Source organism: Polyodon spathula, chromosome 1 (genome assembly GCF_017654505.1).
Source record: "Polyodon spathula isolate WHYD16114869_AA chromosome 1, ASM1765450v1, whole genome shotgun sequence".
Classification (NCBI taxonomy): Eukaryota; Metazoa; Chordata; class Actinopteri; order Acipenseriformes; family Polyodontidae; genus Polyodon; species Polyodon spathula.
In genome coordinates, this window is record NC_054534.1 from 49,020,070 (window position 1) to 49,044,591 (window position 24,522).

The 24,522-nt window shown below is 37.7% G+C and overlaps 1 protein-coding gene across 1 annotated transcript in view; it reads right to left on the bottom strand.

The window, feature by feature from the left end:
- adgrl3.1 (adhesion G protein-coupled receptor L3.1) overlaps window positions 1-24,522 on the bottom strand; it is a 352,576-nt gene that overhangs the window by 201,096 nt on the left and 126,958 nt on the right. Inside the window, exon 2 of the mRNA XM_041259581.1 lies at window positions 21,662-21,828. Coding sequence (XP_041115515.1) covers window positions 21,662-21,716 — 55 coding nt within the window. The 5' untranslated portion in view covers window positions 21,717-21,828. The remainder of the gene's footprint in view (window positions 1-21,661; window positions 21,829-24,522) is intronic.

Consider the following 24,522-nt stretch of genomic DNA (forward strand, 5'->3'; position numbering starts at 1 on the left):
GAAAAACATCCCACAACAAAATAAATTACATCACTGGAAAGATAAACTTAATGTCTATCTGTAGGTGTATTGTTTTTTCATTTCTGATTTAAGGTTCCAAAACTACAACACAAAGAGTTCATATCTATGACAAATATGGTCATTCCCTGACAAAGTTGCCTCTGAATTTCCATTGTTTTGCAGAAGGCATCCTGGAAAATCAAGCAACCACACCTGTCACATAATGCAGTGGTGAAAACTTGAGACACTAAATAGCACAGAAGAAAGAGACATGCACCAAGTATGTCATGTTTTTTTTTTTAAAAGCCAGATTTACTGACACCAAATCAAATGTGAAATTTTAACCCCAGACCAAGGATGGGGACAGCAATGGCAATCCCTGAGAATGGAGAGGTGGGGACAACTTTGAACGGTACTGCTGAAGGCAGTTATTCTTCATGCTGTATGGCTCTGTCCACTCTCTCTAGAAAGAGCATGTAGATCTAACTCAGCACAAGTGGCATTTCAAATAAGTATAAAATGAATTCATGTTTTTACAAAATCATTTTCATTTTGGAATATTATTTAAAAAACTGTAAACAGGAGCATGTTATCATTTATGTCTTATTGTCAACCAACATTTTGTTATTGTTAAACTTCACTAAATGTGGACATCAGTATGTGCCGAGTTTGTACACGTGCCCTGTGCTAAAGTAGGGCCTTTCAAGGGTTTGGTGAGAAAATATATTAGTTCTTCGCTAATTGAGCGAGGAAGACGACAGGGTCGTTTCTACTTTTCGCCAGTTGTTAAAATTGGCGGCGTTTACATGCATAAATCATGACAGTTTTCCTCACAAACTGTTTGCTGTACTTTTCAGGAAATGCGTTGCAATGCAGTTCTGATTTAGGGGGGGGAAAAAAACTGGCCGTACCAGTGCAGATTACTCAATTCATAGTCATTTAGGAGCGGATATTTAAATGTCTGTGTCTGCTTACTGAGTAGGAAAAGAACAGCTCTGAATATCATGAGGAGAGCTTCACGCGTTGCTATGAAGATAAAAACATTTAACTAGAAAAATCAATTCCTGTGTTGTCGCGCGCTGTCTGATTTACGTCACACATTAGTTACTTGTTTGTCTGGTTACCTTTCTAACACACACCATGCTCCAACACACGCATGCACGCACACACACACACACAAAATGATATAAAATATCATTTCTACAAGTTTTACTACTTATTTATATTTGTGTGTGTGTGTGTATTTGTGGAACATCTATAAGTTACAATTCAATAACTAGAACCGCCTTTTAAAATACAGGTTTTTATTTTTAATATAACCTACAATATAATTGTATTATACATATTATACATTATCTCTCCTGGATGTCCTCTTACCTATCCGGACGCATGCAGTCTGTTTGTTATGCTGGACGCAGTTATGTTGCAAACCCAGTCACTTGTGGTGTCCCCCAAGGATCTGTTCTTGGGCACCTTCTTTTCAATGCTTCCCTTGGGTCACCTCATCCGCCAACACAGCCTCATGTTTCACTTCTTTGCTGACGTCACCCTGGTAGTCCCTCTGCTTGCATTCAAGACATTGAGTCCATTCAAGACATCTGCCAATTTTCTTCAACTGAACACTAACAAATCTGAACTCTTCTAGTAAGTTATAAAACTCAACTTAAGATTCTCAAGAATCTCAACATAGTTGCCTTGAACCTCGGAAACTGCTGCTGCCTTCCCCCACAGTACGAAGCCTTGGTGTATTTCTTGACAGCCCTCTCCTTTGATGCCCACATCTCCTCCGTGGTCAAATCTTTCTTCTACTATCTTCGAAACATCTCCAAAGTCCGTCCCTACCTTTCCCTTCAAAATGCAGAGATACTTTGTCATGCATTTGTCTCCTCTCGACTTGACTACTGCAACTCTCTATATGGTGGTCTCCCGGCACGCACCATAACCAACTGCAGCTAATTCAGAATGCTGCAGCCAGGATCTTTACCAGATGTAAAAAACATGATCACATCACCCCCTCGTCTTGCAGCTGCACTGGCTACCTGTAAAGTTCAGGATTATGTTCAAAACTCTCCTGCTCACCTACAAATGCCCTTCATCACACAGGGCCCGAGTACCTCCTCAACCTGCTGACTCGTTGTGTCCCTGCCTGCAAGCTGAGGTCCACCGACTCTGGCCTGCTTGTTATCCCCAAGCAAAAGTGCATCACACTTGGACAACACTCATTTAGCTTCATGGCTCTGACTCCTTGGACAACGCTCATTTAGCTTCATGGCTCTGACTCTTTGGACTCTCTCCCAGTTTTGGTGCGTGATGCTCCCACCGTCGCTTGCTTCAAATAAACTCTCAAGACTTACCTGTTTTCTCTTGCTTTCCATGCACTTTAAACCTGATATCTGCTATTAGTTGCTGCTACTATTTCACATATTTTGTTACTATTATATATTAAGCACTTTCCACTGTATTTAATGTATTATGCAATGTTTTTTTTACTGTATATCTTGTATTATGCATTTCTCTGTATTTGAAGTATGTATTTATTGCATCTTGTAATGCTCTTTGTGATGGCGGTCCACTATGAAGGCACTATATAAAATAAGACTGATTGATTGATTGATTGTACAAGGTAGGAGAGATTTCATCTTGAATCTAGCCACAGCACTTCAGCAGAAACATTTCGATCAGAAAGCTGCAGGCTGCAGCAGCTCAGCCTGGAGTATGTGCTGCGAGTGACACACATGCAAGATAAATCATGCTACTTTTGCTTTAGATTAAAAACTACTTTTGTTTTTACAATGTTATATGTGTATATACCTGTTTACACACAAGTTTCTTTTAAAATGTCTATGTTATTATAGTTTTTCATTTTTTGAAGTAAGTTTGAAAATAAGCCCTATTGTGTTTAATTGTCCATTTAAATATAGCGTTTTGGCTGTGCAGATGAATGATATGATGTGCTTGAATAAAACCTTTGAGTTGTATCCGATAGTTTGTCTTTCATTTTAATATTGATGGTGTTTAAAATGTACTGGAGGTTGTAGGTATGAGTATAACCGCGGCGGTTCTAGTGTTGAAGTAGTCCATAAGTGCAGTGTGTGTGTGTGTGTGTGTGTGTGTTGGGGGGTGTTTGTTTTGTACAGCCTTTCTGCTGCAGATTACGTGATATTAAGTCAGAAGAGGATCTTGTCTGATGTAACCTTGTGAGCCACAAGCACAATTCCAGCTCTGGTTTACATAGGTTTTTACAACTATTTTTATCGTGAGAAAGCGATTGACCCTGCCCTTAAAGTCACGCTGCCAAAAGGTCTTTTGTTGTTTCACAATGTATTCGCGTGACAATGTCACACCTCTTTTGCCTGACTTTCACTAATTGTCATAAAATATATATTTTAAAAATGTAACTTATTGCCATTATATTTTAATGGTGGGGCAAATATCCAAACGATTATTTGTAACATGTTTTACTATTTGAAGTAAATAAAATGTATTCGCCAGAAATTACAAGGCTTATAGTGAAATAAAAATGCTTAACATGGCTAAATGTGCTTAAATGTAATTCAAACCTTTAGAAACTTTGGCAATAGAAAGCCTAGTACTCCAATGCTATTCTAAAAGATTATTATTTTATTTTTATTATTAATATACACAGTATAATAATCACATGAAGCCTCTCATTTAACATTTCCTGAGTGTGCTTGTTAGACGAGCCGTTTGCTGATTGGGTCAATAAAACTGTGTGTAAGTGACGTCAGGCCACTGGGATCTGTAGCTCTGGGGGAGCCTTTAAACAATGCAATCACAAGAGACCCGTGCTCCCGTTTGAACTACAGCTTCCAGAATGCATACCAAAAATGTCAGTCAGTAATACAAGGTAAATGAGCAATTAAATATATACTGTACACAGAGTCTGCAGAGCGTCACTTAACGTGAGGGTAACGATAAATAACTCCATGACATATTTAACCCCTTGCTATTGGACTTACCTGGTACATTCTCAAAAACGCTCGCTCAGTGCTGCCTAACCTACCAATTTAAACACACACACACACACACGGTGCCTTAAAAAAGTATTCAGACCCCTGACCAATTCTCTCATATTACCGAATTACAAATGGTACATTGAAATTTCATTCTGTTTGATATTTTATTTGTAAACACTGAAACTCAGAATCAATTATTGTAAAGTGACATTGGTTTTATGTTGGGAAATATGTTTAAGAAAAAAAAAAAAAATGAAATATCTCACTGCCAAGAAAAGGCTTTCCCTCAAAACTCAGCAACTCAAACAAGAAGGAGACTTGTGAGAGAAGCCACAGAGAGGCCAACAATCACTTTGAAGAAGCTACAGAGTTCAATGGCTGGGAGTGAAGTAATGGTGCACAAGTCAACCATATCAAGAGCTCTGCATAACACTGGCCTGTATGGGAGGGTGGCAAGAAAGAAGCCATTATTCAAAAAGTACCATGTGAAAGCACATCTGGAGTTTGCCAGAATGCATGAGAGTGACCCAGCTGCGATGTGGGAAAAGGCTTTGTGGTCAGATGAGACCAAGATAGAGCTTTTTGGCCAAAACTCAAAGCACTATGTGTGGCGCAAACCTAACACTGCCCATGCCTCAAGACACACCATCCCTACAGTGAAGTATGGTGGTGGCAGCATCATGCTGTGGGGATGCTTCTCATCAGCAGGGACTGGACATCTTGTTACAATTGAAGGAAGAATAGATGGAGCAAAATACAGGAAAATACTGCAAGAGAATCTGCTTCAGTCTGCTAAAAAACTGAAGCTTGGGAGGAAATTTACCTTTCAGCAGGACAATGATCCCAAGCACAAAGCCAAAGCAACATTGGAGTGGCTCAAGAACAAAAAGGTGAATGTCGTACAGTGGCTAAGTCAAAGTCCTGATCTCAATCCCATTGAGAATCTGTGGCACTATTTGAAAATTGCGGTCCACAAGCGTCGTCCAACCGACCTGAACAACCTGGGGCAAATCTGCCAAGAAGAATGGTCCAAAATCACTCCGACACTGTGTGCAAAGCTGGTACATACGTACCCCAAAAGACTTAAAGCTCTTATTGCAGCGAACGGTGGCTCTACCAAATATTAATGTGTGGGGGTTGAATACTTATGCAAGCAAGATATTTCAGTTTTTTATTTTTCTTAAAAATATTTCCCAACATAAAACCAATGTTAGCTTACAATAATTGATTCAGAGTTTCAGTGTTTTAAAATAAAATATCGAATAGAACGAAATTTCAATGTACCTTTTGTAATTCAGTAATATGAGAGAATTGGTCAGGGGTCTGAATACTTTTGCAAGCCACTGTATGTATGTGTGTGTGTGTGTATATATATATATATATATATATATATATATATATATATATATATATATATATATATATATATATATATATATATATAGACACACACACACATTGTCTACTGTTATTTGTAAGCCCGTGTATTTTCATTGCGTTAAATCCTTTACATTTAAAAAATGGTCTTATATTAGAAGTGTTAAGGAATATAATTTATTTTTCCGTTAACAACACTGGTACCTCAGCAGTGTGTCTTTTACAAAAAATGAACACTAGACTGTAATAAAATGACATTGGAACTGCAGTATTACACAAGACTGAAATAATCATTGTATCTGCAGTTTAACACCACAATATAGTAAAATTTCATTGGAACTACAGTTTAACCCCCACTGCAGTAAAAATACACTAACTGCAGTTTAACATTACATTTAACAAAGTTGTAACTTTAGTGAAGAATGAGCAATATGTTAAATCCTTGCTCTCATTTATGTTATTGTAGCCTCCATGGTGAGCAGCCACAAGCTGGTTCTGAACACCTCTGCTGGCAGCAAGCACAGCCGGCTGTGTCGGTCTTGGAGGGGCCTGTGCGCTTGTTGCGTGCTCTTTCATGGATTCCCATGCACAGTGAGATCGCTGCAGCATCTTGTCCCCGGCGGGACCAAAGATATGCCCTGTTGTAATAGGAACATCCAACAGTGGTGCTTTGTCACCGTCAGGCATGTTTTGTGGGGGAAAGCCAAAACTGCTTGCATGCGGCTACCAGCGCAGCCAGGTTTCTACCTACAGCCTGCCCATTTAGTTTTGATAGACAGAGCAGATTCTTGCTAACAAGGCACAGCTCATCCAGCTGTTGTGGTGAGGGCCTGTAAATAGGGTTGGTGTTTGTGTGTGTTTTGGTGGTGGTTGGCAGGGATGGGGTTAATTCCTGTCCCTGTCAAAAACATGCGAGAATGTGGCTGCTTCTAAATGGTATAATTAGGAACAGCCACATCATATAAAAAGGAGAGCCCAGGGCTCCATTAAGGAAAGGATTTGGTGAGTTAGAGTTTGTGTTGTTACGTATCTATCTTTTCTTTTTCTACATAGTAGTGAAGGCGAATGCCCATCCTATGTTTTTGTATTTAGTTGAAACCTTTTTGTTTTGGCAGTGTGCCTGTTTATTTGTTCTTCTGTTTCTGTTTTGTTTGTGTTATTTTGTTTATTAAAGTGTGCGTTTTACTGCCGTTCGTAAGTCTCAGAGTCTCATTCCTGCCGCTACCCTGATACAGGCTGTGACTGTCAGAGCGAGATCTCAGAAAATAAGATTGGTAGGCTACCAGAATACTATTAAAGCTGCCCGGCTGTGAAGTTTACCGGCAGAAATTGGTCCAGGCCCAGCTTATCCACATTGTGCAACCTATATAGGGTGTCCATAGACCGGGAAACAGCAGGACCTGTAGCCGGGTGACACAAGGATAGCTGGATCTCAAAAAGTAAGTCCGGGTGCACTGGGGGCTAGGGCTTATCAAAGATGGACTGACTTGTCTCAACTTCTGTAGGCCAGGGCATTTGCAAGACTGCAGTGGCCTCTGATCAATGGTAGAAGCTCTGCCAACAGGGAGAGCTTAACCGCAGTGCTGTCTGACTCCACGTCCTCAGAAGGGAACAACAGCTCCTGTTCGTCCATCTCTTACCTTACACAGGTACAAGGAACAAGTACTTCTTATAAACAACTCCTGTCAGGTCAGACTTCAAAGGAGAAATGGTTGAGGTCTATGAGCGTCCAGAAGTCTCATTTTATGCCCAAATGACACTTCAAAATGTATTTTTTTGCCGTCTGATCTTTCGCCCCACGCCAGACAATCGTAAATCAGCATTTTATATGTGAAGTGTTCTAAATAAATGTACATTCTGCATGACAAAATGCACAATTTTAAATGAAGTTTACAAATTACACACAAAATAGATATCCCCATTATTTTTTATTTCATTTCCATTTGGCTGCTGCTGGTGAGAAAGCCATCTTGCTGTAGGCTAGTAGTTTCCATAACAGTGAATTCTGCTTCCGTTCGTTTCTTGATCTCGTTAACAGAGTTCCCCTTATTTAATAGTTGAGACAGGAAGTGATGTGCGTGACCTGAGACAATTAAGATTTTTAACGAGAAATGTTTTCATTAACAACCTCATCGACGCAATTGCAAAGCATTAACGGATTGAATTAATGAATACACTTCATTTGAAATTCACTTGCTATAAAGCTCTCGTTACTATACCACAAGTTCGATGGCTTTGAAAATCCTGCCCTGAAGGTGTTATTTAAATTAAGCAAATAAGCAATGTTAAAAATATTACACTTAAATGGAAATAAGACTGACAAAAGCATTAAAATTACCTTTTGTATACATTCCCTCATTTTAAGACTGTGATTTTAATAGGTCAATATAAGTGCAATTTTGAAAATGTAAATATATTGTCATAAAAATTACATTTATGAAGTGTCCTTGTTCAACACTTTCAAGAGTACCAAAATCAATTTTTCTTAGAACTTAACTTAAGCAAAACAAACATATTTACTAACCTACAGTATATCTATAAGTTTTAATACCATAATGTGAGACACGAGTGTATTAATGGAATGTCCAGACAGTAATTTGTGTGTAAAGAAATAAATTGATTTATTATTATTTTCTCTACACAAATAAAACAAATAACAAAGAAAACAAAACGGCGTGAGGGAGGGGGTGCTGGAGTAATAATCCCAAAGACAGGTAGTGAAAACGTCCTTAATCTCTTCTCGGCATCCCCCGGACATAAACCAAAGACAAAAAAATATTAGTAAAAATTTCACTTCCTATCTCCTCACTAATTCAAAAACCCCACTGCTAAAATCTCGTCTCTCCCTCCGCCCGTTACTCCACCTATTTTACCTTCATAAGAACATAAGAACATAAGAAAGTTTACAAACGAGAGGAGGCCATTCGGCCCATCTTGCTCGTTTGGTTGTTAGTAGCTTATTGATCCCAAAATCTCATCAAGCAGCTTCTTGAAGGATCCCAGGGTGTCAGCTTCAACAACATTACTGGGGAGTTGATTCCAGACCCTCACAATTCTCTGTGTAAAAAAGTGCCTCCTATTTTCTGTTCTGAATGCCCCTTTGTCTAAACTCCATTTGTGACCCCTGGTCCTTGTTTCTTTTTTCAGGCTGAAAAAGTCCCTTGGGTCGACACTGTCAATACCTTTTAGAATTTTGAATGCTTGAATTAGGTCGCCACGTAGTCTTCTTTGTTCAAGACTGAACAGATTCAATTCTTTTAGCCTGTCTGCATATGACATGCCTTTTAAGCCCGGAATAATTCTGGTCGCTCTTCTTGCACTCTTTCTAGAGCAGCATTTTATAGCGAGGTGACCAGAACTGCACACAATATTCAAGATGAGGTCTTACTAGTGCATTGTACAGTTTTAACATTACTTCCCTTGATTTAAATTCAACACTTTTCACAATGTATCCGAGTATCTTGTTAGCCTTTTTTATAGCTTCCCCACATTGCCTAGATGAAGACATTTCTGAGTCAACAAAAACTCCTAGGTCTTTTTCATAGATTCCTTCTCCAATTTCAATATCTCCCATATGATATTTATAATGTACATTTTTATTTCCTGCGTGCAGTACCTTACACTTTTCTCTATTAAATGTCATTTGCCATGTGTCTGCCCAGTTCTGAATCTTGTCTAGATCATTTTGAATGACCTTTGCTGCTGCAACAGTGTTTGCCACTCCTCCTACTTTTGTGTCGTCTGCAAATTTAACAAGTTTGCTTACTATACCAGAATCTAAATCATTAATGTAGATTAGGAATAGCAGAGGACCTAATACTGATCCCTGTGGTACACCGCTGGTTACCACACTCCATTCTGAGGTTTTTCCTCTAATCAGTACTTTCTGTTTTCTACATGTTAACCACTCCCTAATCCATGTACATGCGTTTCCTTGAATCCCAACTGCGTTCAGTTTGAGAATTAATCTTTTGTGCGGGACTTTGTCAAAAGCTTTCTGGAAATCTAAATAAACCATGTCATATGCTTTGCAATTATCCATTATCGATGTTGCATCCTCAAAAAAATCAAGCAAGTTAGTTAGACACGATCTCCCTTTCCTAAAACCATGTTGACTGTCTCCCAGGACCCTGTTACCATATAGGTAATTTTCCATTTTGGATCTTATTATAGTTTCCATAAGTTTGCATATAATAGAAGTCAGGCTTACTGGTCTGTAGTTACCTGGTTCAGTTTTGTTTCCCTTTTTGTGGATCGGTATTACGTTTGCAATTTTCCAGTCTGTCGGTACCACCCCTGTGTCAAGAGACTGCTGCATGATCTTGGTTAGCGGTTTGTAAATTACTTCTTTCATTTCTTTGAGTACTATTGGGAGGATCTCATCCGGCCCAGGGGATTTGTTTATTTTAAGAGCTCCTAGTTCCTTTAACACTTCTGCCTCAGTTATGCTAAAGTTATTTAAAACTGGATAGGAACTGGATGACATGTGGGGCATGTTGTCAGTATCTTCCTTTGTAAAAACTTGTGAAAAGTAATCATTTAATATATTTGCTATTTTTTTTTTCTTCATCTACGATTTTGCCATTTGTATCTCTTAAACATTTAATCTCCTCTTTGAATGTTCTCTTGCTGTTGTAATATTGGAAAAACATTTTGGAATTGGTTTTAGCTCCCTTAGCAATGTTCATTTCTATTTCTCTCTTGGCCTTTCTAACTTCCTTTTTGACTTGCGTTTGCAGTTCTGTGTACTCTTTCTGCGTACTTTCTTTTTGGTCCTTTTTTAATGCTCTATAAAGTGCCTTTTTTCGCTGAATATTTTTTTTTAATTGATCTATTAAACCATTTTGGCAATTTAGTTTTACATTTAGATTTGTCTACTTTAGGGATATAATTGTTTTGCGCCTCTAGTACTACATTTTTGAAGAACAACCATCCTTCTTCTGTGGGTGTTTTCTCTATTTTACTCCAATCTACTTCTGTTAGTCTCTGTTTCATACCTTCATAGTTTGCTTTTCTAAAATTGTAAACCTTAGCTTTAGTCATTACTTTTGGGGTTTTAAAAAACACTTCAAATGAGACCATGTTGTGGTCTGAGTTTGCCAGTGGTTCTCTGACCTCTGTTTTAGTTATTCTGTCTTCGTTATTTGAAAAGACTAAATCAAGGCATGCCTCCCCTCTAGTCGGTGCCTTGACAAATTGTGTTAGGAAGCAGTCATTTGTCATTTCCACCATTTCAATTTCATCCTTCGTGCTACCCACCGGGTTTTCCCATTTTATATGGGGGAAGTTGAAATCCCCCATTAGTATGGCTTCTCCTTTGCTACACGCATTTCTAATGTCATTGTATAACAGATTATTTTGCTCACCATCTGAATCTTGCGGTCTATAGCATGCTCCTATTATTATGCCTTTTGAATTTTTGTCAGTTATTCTGACCCATATTGATTCGACTTTATTTTCTTTGTCCAGGTTTAACATCTGGGCTTCAAGACTGTTTCTTATGGATAGCGCTACCCTTCCTCCTCTTCTGTCCTGCCTGTCTTTCCTATACAGTGTATACCCACAAATATTATATTCGTCCCCATCACTCTCAGACAACCAAGTTTCTGTAACACCTATCACATCATAGTTACTTGTTAGTGCAGTAGCTTCAAGTTCTAGAATTTTGTTTCTGATACTTCTAGCATTTAGATAAATACATTTAATGGTTGTCTTACCTGAGTTGTTGTTCTTGTTTTGATGCGGTCTCCCTTCTGTTTTTTTGTTGATTTCTCCCCCCTTTCTCGTTTAAATGCTTCTGAACCTGCTCGAGGATCTTTTCTCCAAGTAGACTGGTTCCCTTTTTATTTAAGTGCAGTCCATCCCGTCTATACAGATAGTCCTCGTTGTAGAATGTGGTCCAATGATCAAGATAGGTGAAGCCTTCCCGTGTGCACCACATCTTCAGCCATGCGTTTTGATTAATTATTTCCAGCTGTCCATATGGTCCTTTGCAAGGTGCCGGTAGTATACCAGAAAATACCACAGTTTTGGTTTTCTCTTTTAATTTCCTTCCTAGCTCTCTGAATTTGTTTTCCAGGGATTTTTGTCTGTCTCTTCCAATGTTGTTTGTACCGATGTGGACGACTACTACCGGGTCGTCTCCTGTTCGTTCTAGGAGCCTGTCCACGTTCTCAGTGATGTGCTTGACCGAGGCTCCCGGAAGGCAGCACACTGTTGTAGTAAGGGTGTCCAAACTGCGAATTGAACTTGCTGTGTTTCTCAATATGGAGTCCCCAACAATCATGACCTCCCTTCTTTTTGCTGTCTGGTCACCACTGTCAATAGGGTCCTGGATGTTGTTCCTTTCATTCTGTTGTTGTTGGTTCTGCTCATCAAAATTCTGAAGTGACTCAAATTTGTTGGTTGTTTTGATTTCTGGTGGTTGTGTTTGAGGAAGTTTCTTTTTTTCCCTGCTTCTACCTACCTGAACCCAGCTGTTCTGACCTTCTATCTCCCTGGTGGCTTTCATTCTGTTAGGGGTGATGCAGACTTCCATGAATTGTGGGTGTGCCAGTTCCTCAAGATCCTGTTGCTGTCTCACTTCTTCCAGCTCCATTTCTAGCATACTTACCAGTTTATGCAAATCCTGGATCGCGCGGCACTTTACGCACACTTCGTTTAGCTCCACTGGGTTTTCTCAGATTTCCTACATCAAGTAGGTGTCACAGATTACTGGCTTGAAGACCATGTTGTCGTTTTTTTTTTTGAAGTTTAGTTTCTTCTGCAGCTGTCAGTCTGCTTTCAAACTGCTTCTAAACTGTTCTGTACTTTTCCACGCCTGTACTTCTCCCACTCGCTGTCGCTGGGAAGACTGCCTCGTTTAACTGCGTTGTTCTGCTGTGCTGTTGGCTCCTCCCCTCGCCCGTGTCTCAGAACGGCACTGAATTTGAATCAGCTGCTCCGAGTTTCATCTTGTTTGTTATCAGAAAAACACACGCGGCTGTTTGACTTTGAGCTGCTGCTGTGTTTCCCCAATGTCCTGTGTTTTCTGATTAAAGCAATTCAAGATGCAATTTCTCCTTACTGCTTCTAAACTGTTCTGTACTTTTCCACGCCTGTACTTCTCCCACTCGCTGTCGCTGGGAAGACTGCCTCGTTTATCTGCGTTGTTCTGCTGTGCTGTTGGCTCCTCCCCTCGCCCGTGTCTCAGAACGGCGCTGAATTTGAATCAGCGGCTCTGAGTTTCATCTTGTTTGTTATCAGAAAAACACACGCGGCTGTTTGACTTTGAGCTGCTGCTGTGTTTCCCCAATGTCCTGTGTTTTCTGAATAAAGCAATTCAAGATGCAATTTCTCCTTACTGCTTCTAAACTGCTCTGTACTTTTCCACGCCTGTACTTCTTCCACTCGCTGTCGCTGGGAAGACTGCCTCGTTTAACTGCGTTGTTCTGCTGTGCTGTTGGCTCCTCCCCTCACCCGTGTCTCAGAACGGCGCTGAATTTGAATCAGCTGCTCCGAGTTTCATCTTGTTTGTTATCAGAAAAACACACGCGGCTGTTTGACTTTGAGCTGCTGCTGTGTTTCCCCAATGTTCTGTGTTTTCTAATTAAAGCAATTAAAGATGCAATTTCTCCTTACTGCTTCTAAACTGCTCTGTACTTTTCCACGCCTATACTTCTCCCACTGGCTGTCGCTGGGAAGACTGCCTCATTTTTTTGTTCAAGACTGAACAGATTCAATTCTTTTAGCCTGTCTGCATATGACATGCCTTTTAAGCCCGGAATAATTCTGGTCGCTCTTCTTTGCACTCTTTCTAGAGCAGCAATATCTTTTTTATAGCGAGGTGACCAGAACTGCATGCAATATTCAAGATGAGGTCTTACTAGTGCATTGTACAGTTTTAACATTACATTCTTTGATTTAAATTCAACACTTTTCATAATGTATCCGATATCATATATATCTTGTTAGCCTTTTTTATAGATTCCCCACATTGTCTAGATGAAGACATTTCTGAGTCAAAAAAACTCCTAGGTCTTTTTCATAGATTCCTTCTCCAATTTCAGTATCTCCCATATGATATTTATAATGTACATTTTTATTTCCTGCGTGCAGTATCTTACACTGTTCTCTATTAAATGTCATTTGCCATGTGTCTGCCCAGTTCTGAATCTTGTCTAGATCATTTTGAATGACTTTTGCTGCTGCAACAGTGTTTGCCACTCCTCCTACTTTTGTGTCGTCTGCAAATTTAACAAGTTTGCTTACTATACCAGAATCTAAATCATTAATGTAGATTAGGAATAGCAGAGGACCTAATACTGATCCCTGTGGTTATGATTTTGGACAATAAATCGGGCCATGACAATGCAAAATAACTGCAGTCATAGCGATTTAGGGGAGGGGATATTTAAATGTCCCTGTCTGCATACTAATTAGGGAAAGAAAGACTTAATATCTTGAGGAGAGCTTGCATGCGTTGCCATGAATTTAAAAACATTTAACAAGATACATGAATTCACATGTTGCCTCAGACATTCTGAATTACGCTACACATTGGCTACTTGTTTGTCTGGTTACCTTTCCAACACACTGTGGCAAAGTGGTTAACAGTGTGCAGGTGCAGATGACCAATGAACAGACAGACAATTATAATCCAGGTGCAATGTTGTTTAATGTTTTTTTAAATCCAATGGCCTGATGGCAAAACAACAGGAGATAACAATGGTAATGAAGCAATACAGAGGCGTGTATTGCTTAAATGTAATTCACGGGTTGGCCCCCGAAAATAAGTCCTGTAACACCCACACGTAACACATGCACAAACAAACCGGTCCACAGTGCATGATCTAGTGCTCGTGGTGAATACCGTTCTTTAGTGAAAACAAAGTTCAGTGTTCTTGATCCGGGTTTAGTGCTAGCTGGCGACAGCTCCGGATCGCATTAACTGTCTAAATAATTACACACAGTATTATTAACGACAAACAAAAACAAACAAAACACTCATGTTTCACAAAACAGGTTCTGCTTCTAGTCACTTATTTTAACCGCTCACAAAGGAACAGATCACATCACTATGTCCCCTTTTTATAACATCACCCATGACCCCTTGGTCAACGAGCACATCTGCTCCTCCAATCCGCAGATGCCATGCCGTTTCCTGTCCAGGTCATTGAGTTTGTATACTATAGCTTTGCCCCCTTACTAGATGGCTGACTTCCACCTAACCCTGGGAATAAACTGTCGTGCCATTTAGTGCAGGGTATTCTGTTCCCTTTATGCAGCTGCCTCACAAGAATCAATCGATCTCTGTCACAAACACATACACACACAATTATAAAAAATATAATTTATAGAAGTTTTACTATTATTATACTTGTGTGTGTGTGTGTTTGTGTGGGGAAGCTATAAAAAAGGCTAACAAGATGCTTGGATACACTGTGAAAAGTGTTGAATTTAAATCAAGGGAAGAAATGTTAAAACTGCATAATGCATTAGTAAGACCTCATCTTGAATATTGTGTTCAGTTCTGGTCAACTCGCTACAAAAAGGATATTGCTGCTCTAGAAAAAGAGCAAAGAAGAGCGACCAGAATTATTCCAGGTTTAAAAGGCATGTCACATGCAGACAGGCTAAAAGAATTGAATCTAATTAGTCTTGAACAAAGAAGACTACTCGGCGACCTAATTCAAGCATTCAAAATTCTAAAAGGTATTGACAGTGTCGACCCAAGGGACTTTTTCGACCTGAAAAAAGAAACAAGGACCAGGAGTCACAAATGGAGATTAGACAAAGGGGCATTCAGAACAGAAAATAGGAGGCACTTTTTTACACAGAGAATTGTGAGGGTCTGAAATCAACTTCCCAGCAATGTTCTTGAAGCTGACATCCTGGGATCCTTCAAGAATGGCCTCCTCTCGTTTGTAAACTTTCTTATGTTCTTATGTTCTTAACATCTAAAAGTTACATTTCTTTAACACTAGAACTGCCTTTTACAAAACATGTTTTTATTTTGAATATAACCTACAATATTTCATTTTTTATATATACAAGCCTGTTTTTTATATATACAAGCCTGGTCTACTGGACCTAGCAGCCATCAATTCCTTCATTTTGTACAGGTAGGAGAGATTTCACCTTGAAGATAGCCACAGCGCTGCAGTAGCTCAACCTGGATTCTGTGCTGCGAGTGACACACACTCAAGATAAATCATATGTTACTTTCATTTTAGATTAAAAACTACTTTGTTTTTACAGTTTTGTATGTGCATATAGTTTGTTTTTCATTTTAATATTGATGGTGTTTAAAATGTACCGGCGGTTGTAGGTATGAGTATAACTGAGGAGGTTCTAGTGTAGTACCGTAAACTAACACTAAATAAAGTCTTAATGTCAAATGTTTTATGAGGTATGATCTGTTGAAGAGGCTGTGGCAATGGATTTACAAAAATATACAACATGTGCACAATGTTAAAAAACACTCAAATTTTTCATATCCTAGGATTGAAACAAACAAACATCATTCCTTTATAATATAATCCTTATATAAAATCCTTATATAAAAGCAAATCAAATTAACATAGCAAACATTTTAATAAGGTCAACAACGGGATAAAGGGGAGGGGGATGGGTGATCTTTAGGAAGGAAAACTGCTTTTTTCCCTCTACACAATGAAAATGATTAAATCAGTGCATGAATCATGTCATTGTTTTCTTACCCACTCTATTCTACAGTGCTACCCTAGTACAAGTCCTTAGCTACTGAAGTGGCAACCAAGGCAACTAACTGCCTTAGTTCACTTCCACAGTGAACTAAAGCAAAGCTGTCAAGGGGGAGTAACATGCAAGAGTGAGATCTGACTGGGTAACAATCAATACTATTAACATGACCTATGTATTCTACAAAATTTTTCAATATAGCATACAATCCTGAAGGTTTCTACAGTGGTACTTTTTTTTTTAGAACAGTTAACTAGCACTGTGTTCATTGCTTTGACAAAAATACTATTAAAATTCCAATATATGTGTGTCTTTTATAAATAAACAACTTAAATCTGAAGCGATGGCAATATATGTTAGGTAAGATTCACTGGAATGATGTTGCTAGCACTATGTAGTTTCAATCATTTTATTTATTGCAGCAGTCAGGAAAATCTGTTATGCCAGTCCATTATTAAATTGTCTTACCCAAAAACAAAAACAAAAAAACCCTAATCTTTTGTTTTTCTAGTGAACCTCATTCCCAAGCAGACCTAATTAAACTAAATTTACTGTATAAATGTCTTATTTACTGACACACTGTGAGAAAAAACAATAGTCCTATAAAGAGTTCTATCAAGCTAAGTTACAAATGTATCAGCGCTGGAGCTCAATAAACACACTTTTACTTTGCTATTTACTTTGCCAGAGCTTAAGTGTCTGAACAAATCAGATGTTGAGCAGCTAACTGCAACTTGAAAACTTGACCTGAAATTATTACTGAAAGGTCTCACATACAGAGTTGCCTATCGGTTATAAAGGCTGGGCAACTTACTGAAAGGGTGACAACTGTTGGCATCTGAACCCCTTGCTCAAGATCATGTTTAATCCTATTCACGCATTACCACTATATCTATTGAGGGGTGAAATTAGCAAGGACTCCTTAAAAACAGACTCCTTATTTTGTATAAAAGATGTGCTATTAGATTGAATGATAAACATGAATACATTATTTCAAAATAACACCTTAAGTGGCATTTCATTTACCGCTACTGATCTGCTCAGTTAATAACTTCCACAAATGCACTGGTAATCTTTTTCGGTTTTCCTTTGTTTAAGAAATTGTTTCATAACAACCATTGCCTCATTTATATGCATCCATGAAAGTTAAGTAAAACAAATATTAAGTAAATGAAAGGAACTGAGTGAAATAACAATTTAATAAACTGTATACAAATACAAGAAGAAATAATAAACCTTTCCCCCTTTGTGTGTCAAACCCATGATGGCAATGTTCACAAGGTCTATGTAATACAACCATAAACTACTGCTATTTGCAAAAGACTTATTTTTCCAAGTACATTTCTTCAAAACCTTTAATTACTTTTCAGACAATGCATAAACACATAGTCCCAGGAAGTAAAAAAAACATGTGTAAATGAGAAACTGGATAGAATGCAGATCTCTCTTTTTAAACCGACTGGACATTAAGACATTTCTGAGTCAACAAAAACTCCTAGGTCTTTTTCATAGAGTCCTTCTCCAATTTCAGTATCTCCCATATGATATTTATAATGTACATTTTTATTTCATGCATGCAGTACCTTACAATTTTCTCTATTAAATGTCATTTGCCATGTGTCTGCCCAGTTCTGAATCTTGTCTAGATCATTTTGAATGACCTTTGCTGCTGCAACAGTGTTTGCCACTCCTCCTACTTTTGTGTCGTCTGCAAATTTAACAAGTTTGCTTACTATACCAGAATCTAAATCATTAATGTAGATTAGGAATAGCAGAGGACCTAATACTGAACCCTGTAGTACACCGCTGGTTACCACACTCCATTCTGAGGTTTTTCCTCTAATCAGTACTTTCTGTTTTCTACATGTTAACCACTCCCTAATCCATGTACATGCGTTTCCTTGAATCCCAACTGCGTTCAGTTTGAGAATTAATCTTTTGTGCGGGACTTTGTCAAAAGCTTTCTGGAAATCTAAATAAACCATGTCATATGCTTTGCAATTATCCATTATCGATGTTGCATCCTCAAAAAAATCAAGCAAGTTAGTTAGACACGATCTCCCTTTCCTAAAACCATGTTGACTGTCTCCCAGGACCCTGTTACCGTATAGGTAATTTTCCATTTTGGATCTTATTATAGTTTCCATAAGTTTGCATATAATAGAAGTCAGGCTTACTGGTCTGTAGTTACCTGGTTCAGTTTTGTTTCCCTTTTTGTGGATTGGTATTACGTTTGCAATTTTCCAGTCTGTCGGTACCACCCCTGTGTCAAGAGACTGCTGCATGATCTTGGTTAGCGGTTTGTAAATTACTTCTTTCATTTCTTTGAGTACTACTGGGAGGATCTCATCCGGCCCAGGGGATTTGTTTATTTTAAGAGCTCCTAGTCCCTTTAACACTTCTGCCTCAGTTATGCTAAAGTTATTTAAAACTGGATAGGAACTGGATGACATGTGGGGCATGTTGTCAGTATCTTCCTTTGTAAAAACTTGTGAAAAGTAATCATTTAATATATTTGCTATTTTTTTTTCTTCTCTCATTTTGCCATTTGTATCTCTTAAACATTTAATTCCTTTTGAATGTTCGCTTGCTGTTGTAATATTGTTTTGGAATTGGTTTTAGCTCCCTTAGCAATGTTCATTTATTTCTCTCTTGGCCTTTCTAACTTCCTTTTTGACTTGCGTTTGCAGTTCTGTGTACTCTTTCTGCGTACTTTCTTTTTGGTTTTTTTAATGCTCTGTAAAGTGCCTTTTTTCGCTGAATATTTTTTTTAATTGATCTATTAAACCATTTTGGCAATTTACATTTAGATTTGTCTACTTTAGGGATGTAATTGTTTTGCGCCTCTAGTACTATTTTTGAAGAACAACCATCCTTCTTCTGTGGGTGTTTTCTCTATTTTAGCAATGTTTATTTCTATTTCTCTCTTGGCCTTTCTAACTTCCTTTTTGACTTGCACTTTGCAGTTCTGTGTACTCTTTCTGTGTACTTTCTTTTTGGTCCTTTTTTAATGCTCTGTAAAGTGCCTTTTCTGAGTCGCTGAATATTTTTTTTAATTGATCTATTAAACCAATTTATTAATAGTTACATTTCATATTTGAAAGGGAACAAATTGTAAGAAGCAGAAATATCTACTCTATTTCTTCTACTAAAAAAATATAATCCATTTTCCAAAAGAGTGTGGGTGAGTGCAAAGTTCTTCTCGTAGCTGGGGTTAGCCAATAATTGACAGAAGCAGGGCTCTTAAAGTCGAGGAAATACTAATTCCGGATAAATATGATCCAATTATTAAGCAGTTAAATATAAATAAGAGGCCGAAGAATATAAATAAAAAAAAGAGATATATTTTTCGAACAAGAGTGCTTAAAGGCAGAGTGCAAAGTTCTTTTTCGGATACAAGAGAATTAAAACTTATTTGACACACACACACACACACACACACACACACACACACACACACACACACAATTTAAAGCAATATGATTTTATCCACATTGTTACGATGCTCTCTGGATAGAATCAACATGGCAATTACCCCTTTGTAGTCCTATGTCAGACCAGGTCCGACATTATAATTTTCCCATTCCTGTATGATGTCAGACCCTGTCTGACATCATCAAAAAAACGTCAAGCACAAGTCTCTAGTCATTTTTTCTCCAGAAAAAGCAGAGGAAACCTTTCAATGGCCGAGTGGGACCGACAGGAGCCGAAAAAAAGGGGGCAGATCTGAGCAATACACATAGCCCCTGCACCACAGATAACACGGACACAAACAAGAAGATATCTGCTTCCGCAAAGAATATCAGACATTTGCAGAGCTTTTTGAGATGTTACAGTAATAAAATAAGGACTTGGACTGCATTATTGAGGAGTTTGGTGATAAATCAAGTGATCAAGAAAAGATTTATATGCATGACTATGAAGAGGTAAGTGAAAAATACAGCGAACAATGAAGGGGTGGGGCTTGGCTGGAGATGCAGTACTGAGTGTCCTTTTGCTATGCAGTGCCTTTTAAACCTATTTTACTCAAAAAATATATATATCTTAAATGGCGTATGTAAATTAAACAACGTGTGTGAAAATAAATTAGACCTGATACGCCTGACAAGCGCTGAATAAATGGACCGCTAAGGGTTAAACAATTAAATACATTTACTGAACCCCCTCACACACTTCATTATATATTTATTAAGCTGACAATAGAACTCCCTAAACCAATACACAATTTGTTTAGAATTGTTCGGTGAATTCCTCTAATCATGTTGAATGCATTTTCTCAGGTAGGCTACTTTTTTCTCACCTCCATGACAAATAAACTCAACATGATTTAGAAGTAGCCACCAAACACTTACAGTATTGCAAGAACATTTTATATGCATACAGACATGTGAAGGTGAAAGTGTGCATTGCATATAAAGCGTGGGGGAGTCTGAAAACATTAAATACATTTAGGCCAAATCCATGTCAATGATCTGTTGCCTGTAAGGAAACTCTATAGTAATATCTACTATGCCATTTTCTATACCAAGTTTTCTTTATTTACGCTTAGGTTTTTATTTGTATAATTCAAACCTAATCGACAGTACAGGTCAGTTGTCATATAATGTACATATCTGGAGTTCAGATCGGCTACAGCTGCATTGATAATTTCTGTAACAATACACTGGGTGCAACTAATGGTACATCATTTTAGCAATATAAAAATGTTCCACAAGGTTAAAAATGATTAAAACATGTGAATACATCTCATTCATAACCACAAGTATAGAAAAGGCTTAAATATTTTCATAACTACAAAATGTTGAATTTAGGTAGTCTGTAAGAAATTAACCCTGGTCCTGTACACTCTCTCTCTGTGTATCGTCTGTTACATATCTGTTTCAAGGTGAGTTAATCTTTTGTTAATTAAAACCCTCCTTTTTCTAGTGCAAATTAGCTCCTAATAAATGATGAGAATTAACACAGATTTGCTTTTAAATTCCCCCAAACAAAAGAAAGAGTCACAAGAAGCACTGTTCATTAAGATATTAACATTATTTTGTAAATCAACATAATTTCTGAAATCACATTAGCGCGATTATTTAATAACAAAACAGGTATAACAACCACTTGAAAATATCAAAATCCATGCTGTATACCGATTTACGCTGGAGTTATCATTTACGACCTTTTGAAAATACTGCCCAGTGAGTCATCCTAACCTCCGGACCCTGGTGCTGCTGCTTTGTGAACCAGACAACCACTTTGACTCCCAATGGCAGGGTGAATATGCAGCTCCTATCTACTGTAAAGTCTGCAATTAAAGTCTGCAAAGTGAATGTTAATATGTATTATTTGGAACCACTAAATTGTCTAAACTTAAATATTCTGTCTAAATAAAGTGTCTGTCAATCATAAGTCATTTGAATCATGACTATTAAAAAATGTTATATTTAGGAGAATAAATATTGCAGGAGTAAGATGTAATTAATAAGCATGTCAATAAAACTTAAAATTCTTACACCTATCTTAAAGTGTCCTGTAATTATAGGGCTAGGTGGCAACCTTATTATTTCTCTTTCTATTTGGATGGAATCGCAGGTTTATAAGAAGACGGAAGTTCTTACCATGTACTGTGGGTATGCAGAACACAGTGAAGAGGACCAGCTGTGAAGTCCACATTGCTTCAGTGTAAGCTGGTTCTAGCTCAAGTAGAGTTCCCAGGTGAGCTAAAATAGTGAGTGTTCCTTCGCACTCCTTCAGTAGGCTGGATCAGAATCACAAATATGCAAATCTGTAAACAAAAAACAGAACAATGCAGTCAATTTTTCCACAAAAGTAACACAATCCGTTCATGATAAAATCATTTCAGAAGTTTTGCGTAACAGCATATTCAGCCAGTATGTCAGACATACTCATTCTCCACCACATCAGTAAATACAAATTTAGATCTATCAATATCATGAAAAACTAAATTACTATGACCTACATCCATCGTATATAAGTTACTTACAGACAGATAGTTACATAAACCTCCAGATACTAATACTCTCAATAACATGTTCTAGGAATGCACTAACCAAGAAATCGTCTCGATATTTACTATTGCACAAAAGAAATGCAACACTCAGTTCTAATGAATTTAATAAAATATTTTAAACATATATACCAAACAAAATCACAGAAAACATAAACAAATATACAGATCAAAGAATCACAAGTTTTCAGTATGAACATAACAAAGTTGTGTTGTTGAAGCTGACACCCTGGGATCCTTCAAGAAACATGACACACTGTCAAAATGAAAATACTGCAAAGTTAGTATCGGGTACGACCTCCCTGAGCATTAATACAATCCTGGCAGCACTGACGCATAAACCTGATCAGCCGCTGGATAGACTGCTGTGCCAGCTGGAGATGGTTTGCTGATCAGGGTTGTCTCCTGTGGATGGCACTGGCGATCTGGTCCCACAGATGTCCTATTGGACTCAAGTCAGGACAAAAAGTTAGCCACGGCAAGACCTCAACATTGTTTGTTCTTGCATTTTCCTGCTGGAGAATCGACACTTCCGAATAGGCTTGCAGGAATGGAAAAATTGTTGCCTCAAGGACTTCATCAGTGTATTGCTGAGCAGTAAGGTTGCCCTCAATCTGCACCAAACTTGTTTGAAACTACCGAGTTTTGCTGTTTTCACCATGTTGCAGTGGCAAAACTAAATCACTTAGAATTACCATCTGTACCAGTACCAAAAGTCTGAAACTTTCTTACATCAAATGTTTAAAAGAAAACCATAAATACCTCTTATAAACAATGAGATATAAGTCGTCAAAGTAAGGTAAAATTGTTCTTCTGTTTCTTACTTTTTAGTCTTTTTTAAGAGTTTGTAGCGACTTTTCAAACAGAAAAGCTAAATAACTGGACATCTACCAGTCATGTGATTCCACATGTTGGTCAACGTCAAAATAAACTAGGGATTGCAAGCAGTTTGATATCCACAACATTTATATTAAACAATGTATTTATGTTTTAAAACAGCATATATTGCACAAAAAAAACCCAGTAATATAAAAAAAAGTATCGTTGTTTGAACTTGCAACATAACTTCTTTGAACAGCACATGGCCTAAGCCCATTGCACAACTACACTGTTGTTGAAATGTGTTAATTTTTTAAGCTTACATCCATGCCTGACCAGCTTTCATTGAAAACAAATGTTCTGCTCAATTCTAGAAATGCTCTGTTTTCTGTTTGAAAATATCTAGTTTCCTGTTTGGTAGATACCATAGAATGTAATTATACACAAGAGTGGCATGTAGAATCCTTGTCTAAATTTGTATCCTCGTTTAATTAAAAATAAAGGAATAATTGATTAGGTAGAAATAAATACATTTAAGTAATGCATAGAGGAATACATACAATTAGAAACAAATATTTTTAAATAAATGTAGAAATTAATGTTTATATTATAAAGAGCAAGCAGGAAAAATGTCACATTAATTGATTTGGCTGATGCTTTTATGCAGAGCAATTGACCCAGCACAGAAAAACATAAAGTGCTCAGAGAAGTTATTGAATTTGAAGACGCTTTCTCATTATTATTGCTTGGTACTGAAAACATGTGTACATTTCAAACTTTGTGAATGATTCGTACCAAATTAGCTTTATACAGGGCTTATTTGTAACCGAATATCTCAAGGAGCTCAAATCAACCCACAAACACATATGAGTGAGTCGACGGGGCTGACGAACCACACATACTAGTGAATGAACTATTCTTAATTTAAGAGTGCAGAAAATATAAACCGTGTTCACATCGCTGTATGGTGCATAACTGTAGGACTGTATAAGAACAATAATCGCAGACAGACGGACACACACACACACACAAGGCTTCTCACAGTTTTATATGACAGAAATGCAGCTACACAATCCAGTGAGAAATCCCAGGAGAAAGGAGAAATGAAGATAGCAACTCCCGTTTCAATTAAGTCCACAGTGCAAAGGAATTCTCAATAAAAGCGATAGTCTTTATTTAAACATATTAAAAAACACAGTTAACAACAATGGCTTACGCGTTTCGACCCATAGCTCTTCCTGAGAGCACATAGAGATTCTGAACAAGGCAGGGTCCATCTCCCTCTAAATAGCATGAATAACAATCAATAAATTTCAGGTGGTCATTCACTCAAACATGTTAAAAATCAACACTAACATTGGTGGGGCATAGCAATCAATTAACACAAATCATTTTACAACTATCATAGAATTTGATTATTCTTAAAATTAGAGTACAAGTACATCAAATTGCAGTCCTCATTTTGTCTAAAAATCACTAAGATTTGGAACACAAACGTTTCAAAAGAAAGCAATCAGTTAATCTATAACTGCAATCAAGTTATTCATTTAACAAATGTACAGAATCAGAATTCTGAATCTCTATTGTGCTCTCAGGAAGAGCCATTGTTGTGTTAACTGTGGTTTTTAACAT